This window comes from Alternaria dauci, chromosome 9 (genome assembly GCF_042100115.1).
Source record: "Alternaria dauci strain A2016 chromosome 9, whole genome shotgun sequence".
NCBI lineage: Eukaryota > Fungi > Ascomycota > Dothideomycetes > Pleosporales > Pleosporaceae > Alternaria > Alternaria dauci.
This window is the reverse complement of record NC_091280.1, coordinates 656077-670755: the sequence shown is the minus strand read 5'-3', so window position 1 is coordinate 670755 and position 14679 is coordinate 656077. Positions and strand designations below refer to the sequence as shown.

Below are 14679 nucleotides of genomic sequence, written 5' to 3'. Positions count from 1 at the left end.
CAGCCCTGGTACCAACTCTAGCGAGCCATATCTACATCCCAACCTATAATACAGGTGAGCAGGGTCAACATACCCGCTTGCCTCGTACAGGCTCTCCAGCTTCCCAGCTTACACATCCAGTTGAGAATGTTGGGATCGGCCTGCAACTCAGTATTGGCGAGGTGACTGCAGAATGAGGTAGTCATTGCCGCACAAAGGTACCACGCCGTGTCGCACGAACACGATATGTCAAAGGAAGAGGTTACATTGTCACGTACGAATACGGGTACCTCAATATACTTTCCGTGCACGCTATGCGATAGAGTCGATAAAAAGACGGCTAAAGCATTCGATGCGCAATCGAAATCGCGCATTTGCTATTCCGTAGTACTGGGTATTGTTATGCACCCGCGCCATTGCCAATGCCAAAGCCCGCCGCCGCAAAACAGATCGAACCATAAACGCCTCCAGACTACCACGGCAGCGGTGTCTTATTTCACACGAGATGTATTCATCTCGTCTTGAGCAGCACCTACACATTCCCACGCCCTCAAGCGACAGCAACACCCCGCCGAATTGTCAGGGCGATCTCGGCCATGCTCGACAAATCCCACTCACCCGTATTTCCTGTTGCAACAGGAACATGCTCTCCAGAGTTGATGACGTGCACCTTCATCTTCTCGTGGTACTTGAGACCAGGCAGAAGTTTGGGCGTGACAAGAAAGTACTGACTCGTGTTCTCCTGACACGCAATATCCACCATGCGCCCATGTACCATGCGTTCGTTGCGGGGATCCATGCCCTGGTTAATTTCGTCGACGACGCGGAAGGGTGATTGGGCGAGGTCTTGTAGCGCCATGAGGTAGAACACGGTTGAGACGGAGCGCTCGCCACCGGATTGTCGGTGTGAATCTAGGATGCTTAGGGGCTCGTTTTCTCTGTTGGGATCGTTAGCGAAATTTATGTTCACGCACCAGGGGGAGCTTACCGGAAGCGGACGGAGATCTGAATGGACCAGTTATCAAAATCTGCTTCGTCCTTGTTCACCTGGACGTCTCCTGCACATCCAATCATCTCGAACTGTTGCGCGAAAGCTGCGCTGATCTTTCCAACTAGACGGTCGAGCTCAGGCTCCCACTTGCCGCGGATTTCATTGATTTCATCCTTGGTCTGTTCGAGAGTACGAGCGTACTCGTCCAGCTTGGCTCGTGTCGTTCTGATATCCTCTTCACGCTTCTCGTAAGCTCTAATCGCCCCAGGGTTGCCTTCAGCCATCATTCCCAATCGAGCAGTAACAGACTGTATCTCTAGGTCCAGTTCATCGATGCTGGGAATAGATTCTTTGTATGCGAGAATCATCCGGTTCTCTTCTTCAGTGCAGTTGCTAACTTCTTCCTGCGTGGCAATGGCAATTCTCCTGTAGTCACGCCGAAGGGCTTGATAACGTTGATCCAGCTCTGCGATCCTGTGCTCTTGTGCTTGCTTTTGCTGCAGTATTTCGCTGTTCTCTCGTTCCAAGCCCCTGAGTTCAGACTTGGCTTCGATGAGTCTGATCTCAGCCTCTACATACGATTCGTGAAACGCTCTTATCTGTGTAACAGCTTTCTGTAAAGAACGTCAGCAAAAGCTATACGAGAGAACATGCGTGGCTTACAGCATATTCGAGCGTCAGACTCGCCGCCTTTAATGAGGCGACACGAGCGTCGGCCTTGATTGCTCGAATGCGATCGGCCGTTTCCGCAATCTTTTGTTTATGATTGTCCAGGTCCGTTTCTTTCATTGCTATGCGGAATCAACAAACGTGCTCTCTCTCACACTCTCTCTCTCTAAGAATTGATATACACACCAATCTTTGCAGGAAGAGCTTCCCATTCAGCCAAAGCTTTCTTGATGCCATTTTGCTCGGCTTGAATGCCATCCTGCCTCCTTGTTAGTAAATGGAGATTCTATACATCAGCAGGAGCCTGTACCAATTCTTGCCTGAATTTCGCAATCTCACCGTTGAGTGTTTCGATTTCCTTCTTGACTAGATTGTTCTCCTTTTGTAGCTCTTCCTTCGCTCGCACTAGGTCCGCTTGCCTTTGTTCAAGCTCTCGCAGTTCGTCTGCGTTGGCTGGCTGGTCGACGAAAAATTGTGCTGGTTTAAGTTTTGTGACAGATGTGGAAGCTTGTTCGTAACGCCTAACAACGCGGTTCGTGTGCACACCACTGACCCAACTGTGGATCGGGCTGTTTGTTACAGCCTCATGTTGCTCATTAGAAATTGGAGTCGCAGCATAGGCAATCTGATGCAGTTTGTTGTTGTCGCAAAGCATCGCTAAGACTTCATCCGGCCCTCGTACGTAGTCCAACATATATCCCTCAAACCCATAACGAGTCAGTTCCGCTTCAGATACGGGCTTTCGGTACGCGGAAAGAGACTTCGGCGATGTTCGAAGATGTACATCGTGGAGTCCTTGTCCTCCATTCTCTTTCTTGGTTAGGAGTTTATTCATTAGCAGCTTCTGATCATCTTTGTGGGTACAGGTAATGGCAACGACATCACCCTTTCTCAGCTGCCCCTCGACGGCCTGAGCATACCTAGGGTCGGTGACGGAACATTCTAGAATTGGTGGACCACACACTTTGCCTCTAAGATTGAGGGAATCTTTGTGCTTCTGAACCCAGTCCCATGCAACAGCCGTATCATGAGAAAGTCTTTGCAAGAGACTGGCTTGTTTTCCGCTTTGGGTGCTTAGCCGTGCGCGGTCTGCTTTCAGCTTTTCATTTTGCTTCAAGATGTCAGGCGCACGGCGGTTCCTCATATCACGCATCTTGTTTTCCTTTTCGACGACGAGGCTCATTTTGTTTGATATCTCGTTGCGTAGAGCTGCCTTGCGCTGCTCGTAAGACTCGGCGTCGTAATGCTCGGGCTCGCTGCTTCGCTGCTGTTTCATCTTGGCGATTTCATGATTCAAGCGGACCATGTCTTGATCACTCGTTTTCTTCGATGCCAATTCAGCATTGATCAACACCGTGGAGTCTGCTACCTTGGCCTTCTCAGCATCGACTTTACTCGAAATGTTGTCGGCTTGGGTTTTCATCATGTCGACGCGGTTCTTGCGAAGGCGCACCACCTGCTGTATTTGATTTTGGTATGCTTCGACCGCCAACTGAGCTTGACGCGCTGGCTCTATGTCGACATTGATCTGATCGAGCTCCAGTCTCGCTTCTCGGAGCTCCGCCTTGACATCATTAATGTTCGCCTTGAGGTCCTTCAGCTCAATTATAGGCCTGATCATCTCCAGACATTTTGCTTCCCGCATTAAATCTTCCCGTTTATTGTGGCGGTCCACATCGTCTCTTGTTGAGGTTTGTTGTTTCTCTAGCTTCTCTAGATGGCTGCGTTCATTGCTCTGCTTAGTCTCGACCGATCGCTCGTCGGCACGCAAGGCCTTGAGCTGATCATGCCATTCTACCATGTATGGAGGTGCTGCAGCGCGTTGAGTTTCTCGTAAGCGCTCGACGTCGCTCATCATGGAGAAGGCCACAACACGATCCTGCGGCAAGAACTGGCACAGGTTGTCGATTTGAATCGAGTATGTCTTGGCCATGGCGACGACATCTTTCTGGGTGACGCGTTTCTCTTCCAGGAAAAAGACCGACTTGTTGTCTTCCTTGCGAATGATGCGTTTGACCCTCCGGTTGGGGCCTGTGCCGGAACCTGTTGCCAGCTCAATCTCGATGATGGCTTCTGTCGCGCCGTGTTTGACGAATTGGCCCAACTCTTTAGCTCTTCCCAGATGCTCACTGTTCCATCCTAGGCCCAGGCAGATTGCGCAGACCAAGGTACTCTTTCCTGTGCCGTTTGGGCCAATGATCATGTTCAGGCTCGGCCCCAGATGGAACTCGGCAGCCGTGTATGTGACAAAGTTTGTGAGCTTCACCCTGACGAGCGAGCCCGGTTTGAAGTCGTCTTGAGCGTGTGTGGTCGGACCATTCCGGTGGCCGTTTGTGCGGACGGAGCCGTTGGGCGCGTTTTGGTCGTAGCGTGCTCGTTTGCTGGCCGAGGACGGTGCTGAGGAGGATGCGGAAGATTCTTCGTCTCCATCTTCGCTGACCCCGCGCGACGGTCGCTTGTGGCCTCGCTGGACGAGTCCGGGCATGGTCGCGATATGTTTATGTGGGTCGACGTCAGCGGAGTATGCAGTGCGAGAGAGGGGGATGGAATGACCGGAACTATCCATTAGCGCGACGCGAGAGATCCGTGCGCTGAACGCGGTCACATGACTTCGTGTGAGCATCTCCATGCTCGCTTTCAACATTCACCCTATACTGTATCGTCACTCACTTCATGCGGGCTATGAAAGTACTGCTCTTATACTAGCATGCTCATTGTTTACTAATACACGACATCTTGAATGCACGGAAAGCAGCTGCCCGCCCAATAAACTATGCTTGGACCAAAACTAAACGCCAAATCGAACAAACAAATGATGCCACACCGTGCATGCAGAATTTGGCACTTGCACACAAGCGCCTCATCACTCGGTCCAAGCCCACAGCTTCCGTGTGCTGTGATTGATGTCCCGATACGGGTGTACGAAGGAGAGAAAGTGCCAACGCAGCCAGTGCTACGACACGCGAAGCAGAATGAATGCTCTTAGAATATGGTGCCAAAGTTCTCCTCCACCATTGGAAGCGGCTTTCGGGGGCTTGATGGGTTGCCATTCTCGTCGGCCGTCTTTTTGTGGCGGAAAGTGACTGCAATACGAATTAGCCAACTGATGAGCCGCTGGAAACAGTCGAAACTTACATCCTACGAAGAGACCCTTGCCCATCTGGACGTTGCGGTCTTGCATAGCTTCTAGCGCAGCCTGCTTCTCGTGTACCTCCTTGTACTTGGCCATGTCGGCTTCGTTGCCAAAGTCGTCAAAGTACCCAGCATCGGTCTCGCTGTCCAACTCGGGCACGAAGGGCGCTTTTTGCTCCCTCAATCTCGTCCAGTCGACCTCAGCAAAGTACTGGTGGGCATGGATCTCAGATATGTTGCGGAAGCGGGTAGACTTGGATGCTACGAGACGGACGATGAGATCCCAGGTGCGCTTCGAGAGGAAGTAGGAAGGGTCTTCGTAGACGGGTTTCCGCAGGACCTTCTTCCATTGCTTCAAGTTTTGCCAGGTTTCATCGACTGTCGCGCCGGCAAAGGGAGGATATCCGGCGAGGGCTTCGAACAACATGCACCCCAGGCTCCAGTAGTCGACTGTGAAATCGTACTCGTCACCCTTCAACACTTCAGGTGCCATGTAGTCCGGGCTTCCCACGATGCTCTTGGCGTAGTTGACGTCTCGTTCGCGAAGAGAGCGGTAGTTCTCCCGGCGCTGTGCCGCCGATCGGTCTTCGATAGGACGACCAAATGGCGAAACGACGTCACTGACAGATTCGAGCTTGATGCGCATGGACTCAATCTTTGAAGGCGCAAGGATGCCGGCCGCAAGACCAAAGTCTGTCAACTTGACGTGCCCAGTGCTGTCAATCAAGAAGTTTTCAGGCTTCAAGTCGCGATGGATGTAGCCCAGCTGATGTAGCGAATCGATACACGAGAACATTTCGGCAATGTAGAAGCGGGCATGTCGGTTGTGCAAGACACCAGTGTTGTTGAGCAGGGTTCGGAAGTCACCTCCGGGGACGTATTCCTAGCAGTCATCAGTACCGTACGCACTTGTTTGCGCTGGATGCGACTCACCATGGCGAGGTAGATGCTCTTGTCGTCTTGGAAGGCGTAGAGTAGGCGGACAAGCCACTCGCTCTTAGCAGTGGTCAAGATGTCGCGCTCTGTCAAGACGTGGCGAACCTCGTCCAGCTTGAACAGCAGCTTCTTGCTCATGACCTTGAGGGCGCACACCTCGCGCGAGTCCTTCTTCTGTGCCAGGTATACCTGTCCATAGCCACCCTGCCCGACTTGTGTGAGGATCTGGAAGTCACCCTGCCGTAGTCGGGTCCGTCGCTTGCGGAGGTTGGCGCGCTCGCGGCCGAGGTATTGGGTGAGGGCGTCGTTGTACTCGTCTTCTGGTGTGTCTGGCGGGGGAGGGTTCTGGGCCTTGAACTGCGAGAGACGGCTCTGACGGCTGTGTACGTAAGTGAGCAGGTCGTAGTAGTAGTCGAGGAAGTCTGCAAGGTGTATTAGCACTGGCTCAGCAATGGTCGGACCAGAGGCCTTACACAGCTGCGTCACGTTGGCCAGACGCTTCACGGCCGGCTTGCGCGCCTTCTCCAACTCCTCTGGCGACAGGCGCTGCGGGCCATTGATGTAGCGCGTCGACTGCTGGCCGTCGTCGCGTGTCCTGTAGGGCTCCTGCCGCGACTGTGCGGCGTGTGTGAGATAGCTCGACTCCTTGGGCAGGCCTGGGCGGCCGCTGGGGGGCGTGTTCTCCTGGTTCGACTTGCGCGTGGGGCTGCCCGGTGCGTGACTGGGACTGTCCGGGGCACTGTAGTCGCCGAGCTGCAGTTTGTTGGGCAATGTTGGCGATCCGGCCTTCGTCTTGGAGGGCGAGCCGACCGTGGGCAGCAGCCTCATGGCATTCTCAAACACATGCGGCAGGTCGAATGCGCCGGGCGGCTGGTGGTGTTTGCTTGGACTGCCCTGGGGCGTCTGCTGCGGGCTCATAAAGGCCTCGCTGGGCGTGCCGGGGCGATCCATTGCCTTGTCGCGGGTCTGCAGTGGGGGAGGAGGGGCGGGCATTTGGAATCTCTCTCTATGGCTGCCGTCTTCCATGACGGGCTACGGGGGCTACGGGGGCTACGGGGGAACGAGGGAAGGAGCGGTGGATGGGCAGCAGCGAATAGCCGCGGGGCACAGGCAGGCGCGAAGAAGCAAAAAAGCTAGCAGCGTGGGCGCAGACAATCGGCGACAGTGGTTTTGCAACCCAATACTCGACACGCCTTCGCACTTTGACGGGCGCAAGGGGGGGTTGGAGGGTCAAGTTTGTGTTGATGGCGGGGTGCATGTTTTGGGCCAAGTGTGGCTCCGGGCAACGATGAATTCCAGGCATCCCGGCAAGTGGAGCCCATCTGCGATCGACGCAAGGTCCTGACATGCACATTCCGATTCCACCAAAGATAAGATGCTGATGTTGATCTCATTCTCGGCACCCTCTGAATTATGTACATATCCAATCTGCCTCGTCTTCCAACTCCAATTACGCACATCCTCTGCAGTCGTCATCAAAATGCCACCGCCAAACAATTACGCCTTGACTAGCCGACTAAGCTTATCCGTCTGAAACAATGATATCACCGCTCGAAGACCAGCATCATGACTCCCGCCTCACTGCTCCACCCTCGTGACTGGCCAAAACAAAACAAAAAGCATAGCTCTAGAATTCATGGGCCTGCATTCCAGCGCGAGCAAGTAGTTCCTGTTCGCGAGCAACAAGTTCGATAAACGCCTGCCCACGCGGAGATGCGTGCAACAAAGGCGGGATCCATCGGGGCACTTCTATTAGTTGTGTCCGGCACATGGGACAAGTGACTTTGTTTTTATGTTCCCTGCACGTGTCCAGCTGCGCTGTGTTAGCAGGCAAACAAGCTCCTCCGGCTACTCACACTCACCCATTGCCCTATGCAAAACTCTCCGAATCGGTGTCCGCAAACCAGCTGCACAGCATTCTCCTCCTCTTCTGTCGGTGCTACAAGCGTCGCGGCATAGTCCTTCTGGCAGATATCACAAGTCTTGGACGCATCTTCTGGAAGCGCGCTTGGCAGATGCCGGCTGAGGCTGAGTTTGAGTATATTAATCTGGCGGGCAGTCGAATGGTCAGAATCACCATACGCTTGGCGACCTGGAGGTCGTGGTCGTACTTCTCTTGGTCGGTACCTCATTCGGTTCGATGGCGGCGCACGGGCAGCCGCCTCTTCTGCGTCAGACGACGTGCTCGATTGTGAGAGGTCGACCGAGTACCGCTCAAAATTTCTACGATTCGAGGCGCGCGGGGATGTACTACGATCTGAGCGGCGGCTGGGACCTGCAAACGACATCCACGGAGGTTGTTCAAATCCAGGATACGTTTGTTCCCTTGCCTGACTCGGTGCCTGAGGTGGTGGTCTCGCATCTCGAGCCCGGCTTCCTGGTGCTGGCTCTTGCTGCCTTGGATAAGGGCCGCGTGCAGAGTCTGTCTGTGCATTGCGCGCAGTTGATCCCACGCCGCTCGCCCTTTGATCGTTGCGGGGTGGACTGTACACGGGTCCAGTATGGAATGATCCAAACAGGGGAGGATCCATGTAACCCGGTAACATTGCGAACGGGTAATTCTGGACGTTGATGCCCTCATGATATAACGTGTGGCCTGCCAGCGGCTGACCAAAGACGTTTGGCGTGGGCGACGACCTTGAGGGATTCACGACTGGGTACGACTCATACGAGTATATGGCGGGAGGATGGAAGTGTCGGCGATTGCTTCCCATGAATGACAAAGGCAAAGCTCCCGATGGGTGACTGCTCGGAGGTATGATAGGCATGGAATTCGATGCGTTATTGCTCTCAGGTAGAGAAGGTGTCGAAGGGTTGCCACTGAATCCATGGTGATTCTGATACATGGGCGGAAGTTGTTGTTGGAATGGTCTCTGTGAGGAGAGAGCCGGCCCAGTCAGCTCTGCATGCGCGTCTTCAATATCAGTGGTAAATCGAGGCCAAGAAGCCGCGCCGTTGTCATTTTGAGCCATGGGAGGTTTCTTGTGGATGATTTACGCCTGCTATCACAAATGGTACCATGAGCTGTGTCAAGTGGTGATAAGCGAGTGTCAGGATGGAGGCGGATGCTGATGTTATTGGACACGGAGTTGCAACTGTTGCCAGTCACTATTCGGCCTTGGTTGAGGTAGTCGTTGGGTAGAGAGCTTCGTAGCAGAAGGCTCGATGAGCGTCATGGAAGCCTTATCTGCAGCTAAGCAAGTAAGGGCGGCCAAGCTGAAGCCGTACTTCACAAATGCACACACAAAGGTGGAGTGAAATGGAAGATGGAGTAGCAGGCTGCAAAAGGGCAGCAGGTAGCAATAGTGGAGTGGACCGTTTGTTGAGGCTGGAAACTGGACTGTAGGTGAAGATGAGGGGTCATTAGCTCCATGTTACGCTGGCTCGCTCGAAGACGAGCGCCCAGCATGGATCGAGAGGATGGTGGAGACAGATCAGGTGCGCTCCGACTTGACTCGCTACGTTAATCTAATATGACCAGGCGTCGGAAGACGGAAAGCGCAGGGCACATGGTTCCAGGGCGTCACGCCGCAACCTAGCTTTCAAGCGTACTTTCGTCGTTTGCCATGGTAGCGCTAAACGGTCATCAGAGAGGGCCGAGTGTATAATCATGACCGAATAAATTGGCCCCTCAGCCGGACCCAGGGCAGCGATGCAGAGAGAAATTGGGGCGGGGACAGGCGTTGGGTACAAGGTGTGCTTCACTCAACAGGGTGTGCCCGATAATGCCGAAGCTTTTGATCGGTGACTATGCGGATAGTCCGCTAGGGACCGACCGAAGCAGGCGAAGCAAATCTCTACTGAGAGAGCGCTAGAGCCCCGACAGAAGAAGAAGCTGGACGAGACGTGGCAGCTGGGAGTGCTGCTGCTGCTGCGCGGGCTGGTCTTGGGAGGACGGGAACAGCGTGGCTGGCCAGGGCGGTGGGACATGAGGGAAGCGCCGCATCAGCACATGAGGGCAGAAGAGCAGACGGAACGCTTGACGTTGCATGCGCGGGCCATGACAGGCTAATGCTGAGGGTTTGGCGCCGGGATGCGGACAGAGTGCGGAAGGATAGCACGGTGCTGGATGGCGACATGTCGGCTTGGTACTGAGAGTTAGCAGCAGCAGCGGGCACTGGGCATCGAGCATGAATTTCCCTCATGGGGCCCTTCTCTTCAGTGCTCCCAAGGTCCAGCTGGAGGGGCATTCCACCAGGCGCTTGGCGTCTGCTGTCGGGTCACGTGACGCGGTGGAGGCCGCGGGAAAGTCCGGAGGGAATTGCCGCGGACATGAGGTCAGAGCTCTGGACGGGAGCATTTTGACTCGCAGCAATTGTTCGTCTCGTCCTCAGATTTGCGACTTGCGCCCTTGGTGTTGACTGCGCACCCCAATCAGCCAATCCGGCATCTGCCTCCCCCGTTTTCCACTCCATTGCCATCCCCACATTACAGCTGCTGCAACAAAACCATGTTCCGAAGCGCAACCAAGCTCCGCGCCGCCGAGGCCGGAGCACTGAGATCACTCGCACATGCAAAGGCCAGCAGCCCCTCCTTGTGCTGTGCCCGCAGCACGCGTCCGCTCTCCACCACCCGCTACACCCCTCTGACGTCGCAGAGCCAGTTCCAGCGCCGCCAATTCAGCGTCACCCGCACCATGGCCAACACGCGAACCGAGAGCGATGCCTTTGGCGAGATCCAGGTGCCCGCGGACAAGTACTGGGGCGCCCAGACGGAGCGCTCGCTCGAGAACTTCAGGATCAACCAGCCCCAGGACCGCATGCCGCCGCCCATTGTGCGTGCCTTTGGCATCCTCAAGGGCGCGGCCGCCACGGTCAACATCAAGTTTGGCCTGGGTACGGCTCCTGCTGAAGACGCCGCAAGCTAGAGCACTGCTAACGCCACGATGCAGACCCCAAGCTCGGAAAGGCCATCCAGCAGGCCGCTGAAGAGGTGGCCTCGCTGAAGCTCATCGACCACTTCCCCCTCGTCGTCTGGCAGACGGGCTCCGGCACCCAGTCCAACATGAACGCCAACGAAGTCATCTCCAACCGCGCCATCGAGATCCTCGGCGGCACAATGGGCAGCAAGAAGCCCGTCCACCCCAACGACCACGTCAACATGTCCGCCTCGTCCAACGACACCTTCCCCACCGTCATGCACATCGCCGCCGTTCTCGACTTCGAGGAGTCGCTCCTGCCCGCCCTCGCCAGCCTGCGCGATGCCCTGCAAAAGAAGGTCGACCAGTGGCAGAACCTCATCAAGATTGGCAGGACACATCTCCAGGACGCCACCCCTCTGACGCTCGGCCAGGAGTTCTCTGGCTACGTGCAGCAGCTCGACTTTGGCATTGAGCGGATAAAGTCCTGTCTCCCGCGCCTCAAGATGCTGGCCCAGGGTGGAACAGCCGTCGGCACTGGCATCAACACATTCAAGGGCTTCGCCGAGGACATTGCCGCAGAAGTCAGCAAGATGACTGGCAAGGACTTTGTCACCGCGCCCAACAAGTTCGAAGCCCTCGCTGCCCACGACGCCATCGTCGAGGCCCACGGCCAGCTCAACACCCTCGCAACCTCCCTCTTCAAGATCGCCCAAGACATCCGCTTCCTCGGCTCCGGTCCCCGTTGCGGTCTCGGCGAGCTGAAGCTGCCTGAGAACGAGCCCGGTTCTTCCATCATGCCCGGCAAGGTCAACCCCACCCAATGCGAGTCCCTCACCATGGTCTGCGCCCAAGTATTCGGCAACCAGGCCGCTACCACCTTCGCTGGATCGCAGGGCAACTTTGAGCTCAACGTCTTCAAGCCCGTCATGATCCGCAACCTGCTGCACAGCTCGCGTCTGCTCGCCGATGGCATGCGCAGCTTCGAGAAGAACCTCGTCGCTGGTCTTGAGGCGGATGAGAAGCGCATTAGCTCCATCATGAGCGAGAGGTACGCCACACTACTCACGTCACATATCCACCATATAGCTAACCTGATATAGTCTCATGCTTGTTACCTGCCTCAACCCCGTCATCGGCTACGACGCTGCCAGCAAGACTGCCAAGTACGCACACAAGAACAATCTCACCCTCAAGGAGGCCGCCCTCAAGCTCGAGGTCATCAGCGAGGCCGACTTTGACAAGTACGTCAGGCCTGAGTTGATGATCAACCCCTCCGAGTACAAGCCCAAGAACTAGGCGCCGTGACGAGAGTTAAATAGCAAAAAAACCAAAATGTAACATACAAGTTCAACATGCGATGGACACGAGCGGCAATAACCAGCACCATTAGTACCATTGCACTGATGTTTTATGTAGCGATATTGAATTGCGTGACAATAGTGTAGCTCACATACTGTACTCCTTTTGTTTGGCACATTACCCCCGATTAACCTCAACGTTTACTTTCATGTTTAGAGGCATACCCAGCACCAAACAGTGTTACTCAACAGCGTTGTGCTTGCGTCCTGTCACCAGCACGTTCATCATGCCGATCCCTAACACCAAAGTCATTGCCTCATCCAGGTCCGTCATCTCTGGATTCCCTCACCACCACGACACGATCACACCCAGCAAAGCTCTAGTCATCCAGAGTCTGATCCAAAAACCCTCCCTCCTGTTGCAGCTGTCGAGCTCTTGGCAACCGCACCTCTGGAGCCCCTGTGACCGTCCATCGCATGTCCATGCCGATCTCCGTCTGCCGATGCACCGCTCCCATTAGCATAGAATTTTGATCTGGTGTTGTGTGTTGTTCCGTGGCTCGTGCTTGAGGTGCCCCGTGTCTGAAGAATGGTGGTACGGGAGGTTGAACGGGGGATGACGCCGGTGTAGTGGCTGATGGTTGTGGTATCGATTGTGGGTACTGATGAGCCCTTTGAGGCAGCGTTCGAGGCTGTGGTGGGTACCAAACTTGCGGCTGTTGTGTCTGAGGTATTGTGCGTGATTGCTGGAAGCTGTTCGCTGTTCCAGTGGATGATTGTAGGTTGATATCAGGACTTGGATTGGCTGGGTTGAGCATATTAGGGGACACGTTCGATGACAGCTCTACGGGTAGATTTCGATCATAGACTTGGCCATTGTGCTCATTTGAACGCGGTGGTTGGGTTGTAGCGTGGTGGGTGATTGGCGTCGGCTCTTGCAAGTGTGTGGCTTCTCGTGTTGTTGGATTTGGTTCATTCGCTGGATTTTGCAACGTTGTTCCCAACGAAGAGTTGTTCGCCGATGGTCCGTATGGGGTCGCTATCCATGATGCCAGGTCCGTTCCTACTGGCAGTGACATATAGGGAGATGACGAAGCTGCTTCCCGAGCAGGCGGTGCGGTATGCCTCAGACGATCGAGATACTAGTCAGGTTTGTCAGCACAGCCAGCCGAGTCATAGAGGGTGAATATCGCTCAAGCTTCACTCACCGGACTTAGCTGTTGTTGCACCATATTTTGAAAACTCGTTCCCGTGCCCCTCCAATGGTCGACACATCGCTCTTCGAGCTTGATGATTTTACGCTCCAGCGACCTCTTTACCGCCTCTTTACCCCTATGAATCTCTGCATTCATGTTTGCTCTCGCTTCATCCGCTGCAACAAGGAATTCCTCCCGGGTAACGAGCTCAGTGAGCGAGTTGGTCAGTGTCGACTGTGCATGACTGATCTCATCACGGCTTCTCTCCAATTCAGTCAGTCTTTCCTTGATCTCAGCGTCCGTTTGGAAAGCGTTACAAGCGATTTCCACTGCCTCTAACCGCTCCAGCATACTCGTAGTTGCCTGGCGAGTTTCGATCGCCGTTCCATCTGCATCTCGCGCAAATATCTTGACTTGTTGATTGACGCTTCTGAGTGCTTCGACAGTCTTATTCAACCTCTCCGTATGCTCGTTCATGTTCGACTGTATCACATCGTGGGCGGCAGTAATGTCGTTCGTCGCTTTGGTGATCTTCTCAGTGGTCTCGTTTCGAAGATTCTCGAGGCTTTTGACCCAGTCGTTACGGTCGTGTCGCAACTCCTTCCGGGCGTTGATCACTACTGTCTCAAAGCGGTGCTCCATTTTCATTTCCAGGTCAGTAATCTTCTGACTGTCTGAATTGCTCCTACGTTCCGACCTCTGGATTAGTAGAGTAAGCTCCTCAAGTCGCCGATTTATATTCTGCATTTTCGCTATTGAGATAGTCTTTTGTCCAGTAGCTTGGTTGGTAAGCGCATACACGCGCTGTTGGAGTTCCACTATAACGTCCGATGGTGCGATATACGACTGGGTGAGCAAGGTCTCTAGTCGATCGTTTCGCACCTTCTCAGCCTCGAGACTGCTTTTTAGTCGCTTCATATCTTCTTCCGTCTCCTTCTTCATAGCCCTCATAAGCTGTTCGCTAACAATAAGCTGCTCTCCTTGCGCTTTGACCTGAGACTCGATAGTTTGGATGGTGCTAAGGTTCTCCCGGATCCTTTCGCTATGGCTATTGAGTCTGTTACAATTTTCACAGAGTTTCAAGTAGTTGAATTCGAAGCTTCTGCGCACTTCCCGCGGAATGTCGGGGTTGTCAATCCACGGTCGGGACCTCGAAACGGCAGGCGTTTTTGGAGACGCCATATCGTCGATGCTTGTTTTGACACTCTCAGACTTCGTCCAGATCTCCTTGTGCATGTATGGTATCAGCTGATACCGGCGTGTGATAGTGTAGTGGAATCCAGACGGCCTCAAATCCTAATAGTTTGAATTGCCCAATGTTCACGGCTTGGGCCGCGGTGAAATCCACGGAAACGTGCAGATCACGGCAGTAAGTCGTATGGGAAGATAGAAAGATATAATGCATAAAGCCGCGACTGATCGCCTTTGCTTCAGGGGCCTATATTCCTGTATAAATAATACAAACGTGCCAAGGTAACTATCTTTGCTTCAAATGGGTTCATCGGGTCGTCATGAAGTCATGGTCTGTTATGACTACAGATCCTGGCATTGCAGAAACGACTGCTCGTTTTCTGCTGCTCACCGACTCGGAGCGAGACGCAGCCAGGCGTTTGACGT

At 54.3% G+C, this 14679-nt stretch overlaps 4 protein-coding genes across 4 annotated transcripts; 1 reads left to right on the top strand and 3 right to left on the bottom strand.

The window, feature by feature from the left end:
- Positions 1 to 529: 529 nt before the first annotated feature.
- On the bottom strand, positions 530 to 4124 carry ACET3X_008935 (uncharacterized protein; the record flags this gene model as incomplete). The annotated part of the gene is made up of 5 exons (XM_069455074.1): positions 530 to 917; positions 968 to 1584; positions 1634 to 1761; positions 1826 to 1898; positions 1950 to 4124. The coding sequence occupies 5 exons, from the start codon at positions 4122 to 4124 to the stop codon at positions 530 to 532; spliced, it is 3381 nt and encodes a 1126-aa protein (XP_069303012.1).
- Positions 4125 to 4621: 497 nt separating this feature from the next.
- ACET3X_008934 (uncharacterized protein) lies at positions 4622 to 6658 on the bottom strand (the record flags this gene model as incomplete). The annotated part of the gene is made up of 4 exons (XM_069455073.1): positions 4622 to 4722; positions 4775 to 5654; positions 5705 to 6129; positions 6181 to 6658. The coding sequence occupies 4 exons, from the start codon at positions 6656 to 6658 to the stop codon at positions 4622 to 4624; spliced, it is 1884 nt and encodes a 627-aa protein (XP_069303011.1).
- A 3366-nt stretch (positions 6659 to 10024) lies between these two features.
- On the top strand, positions 10025 to 11999 carry ACET3X_008933 (uncharacterized protein). Its single transcript, XM_069455072.1, has 3 exons — positions 10025 to 10542; positions 10599 to 11616; positions 11669 to 11999. The coding sequence occupies exons 1-3, from the start codon at positions 10158 to 10160 to the stop codon at positions 11862 to 11864; spliced, it is 1599 nt and encodes a 532-aa protein (XP_069303010.1). The 5' UTR covers positions 10025 to 10157; the 3' UTR covers positions 11865 to 11999.
- Positions 12000 to 13059: 1060 nt separating this feature from the next.
- On the bottom strand, positions 13060 to 14244 carry ACET3X_008932 (uncharacterized protein; the record flags this gene model as incomplete). The annotated part of the gene is made up of 1 exon (XM_069455071.1): positions 13060 to 14244. The coding sequence occupies one exon, from the start codon at positions 14242 to 14244 to the stop codon at positions 13060 to 13062; it is 1185 nt and encodes a 394-aa protein (XP_069303009.1).
- Positions 14245 to 14679: the final 435 nt, after the last annotated feature.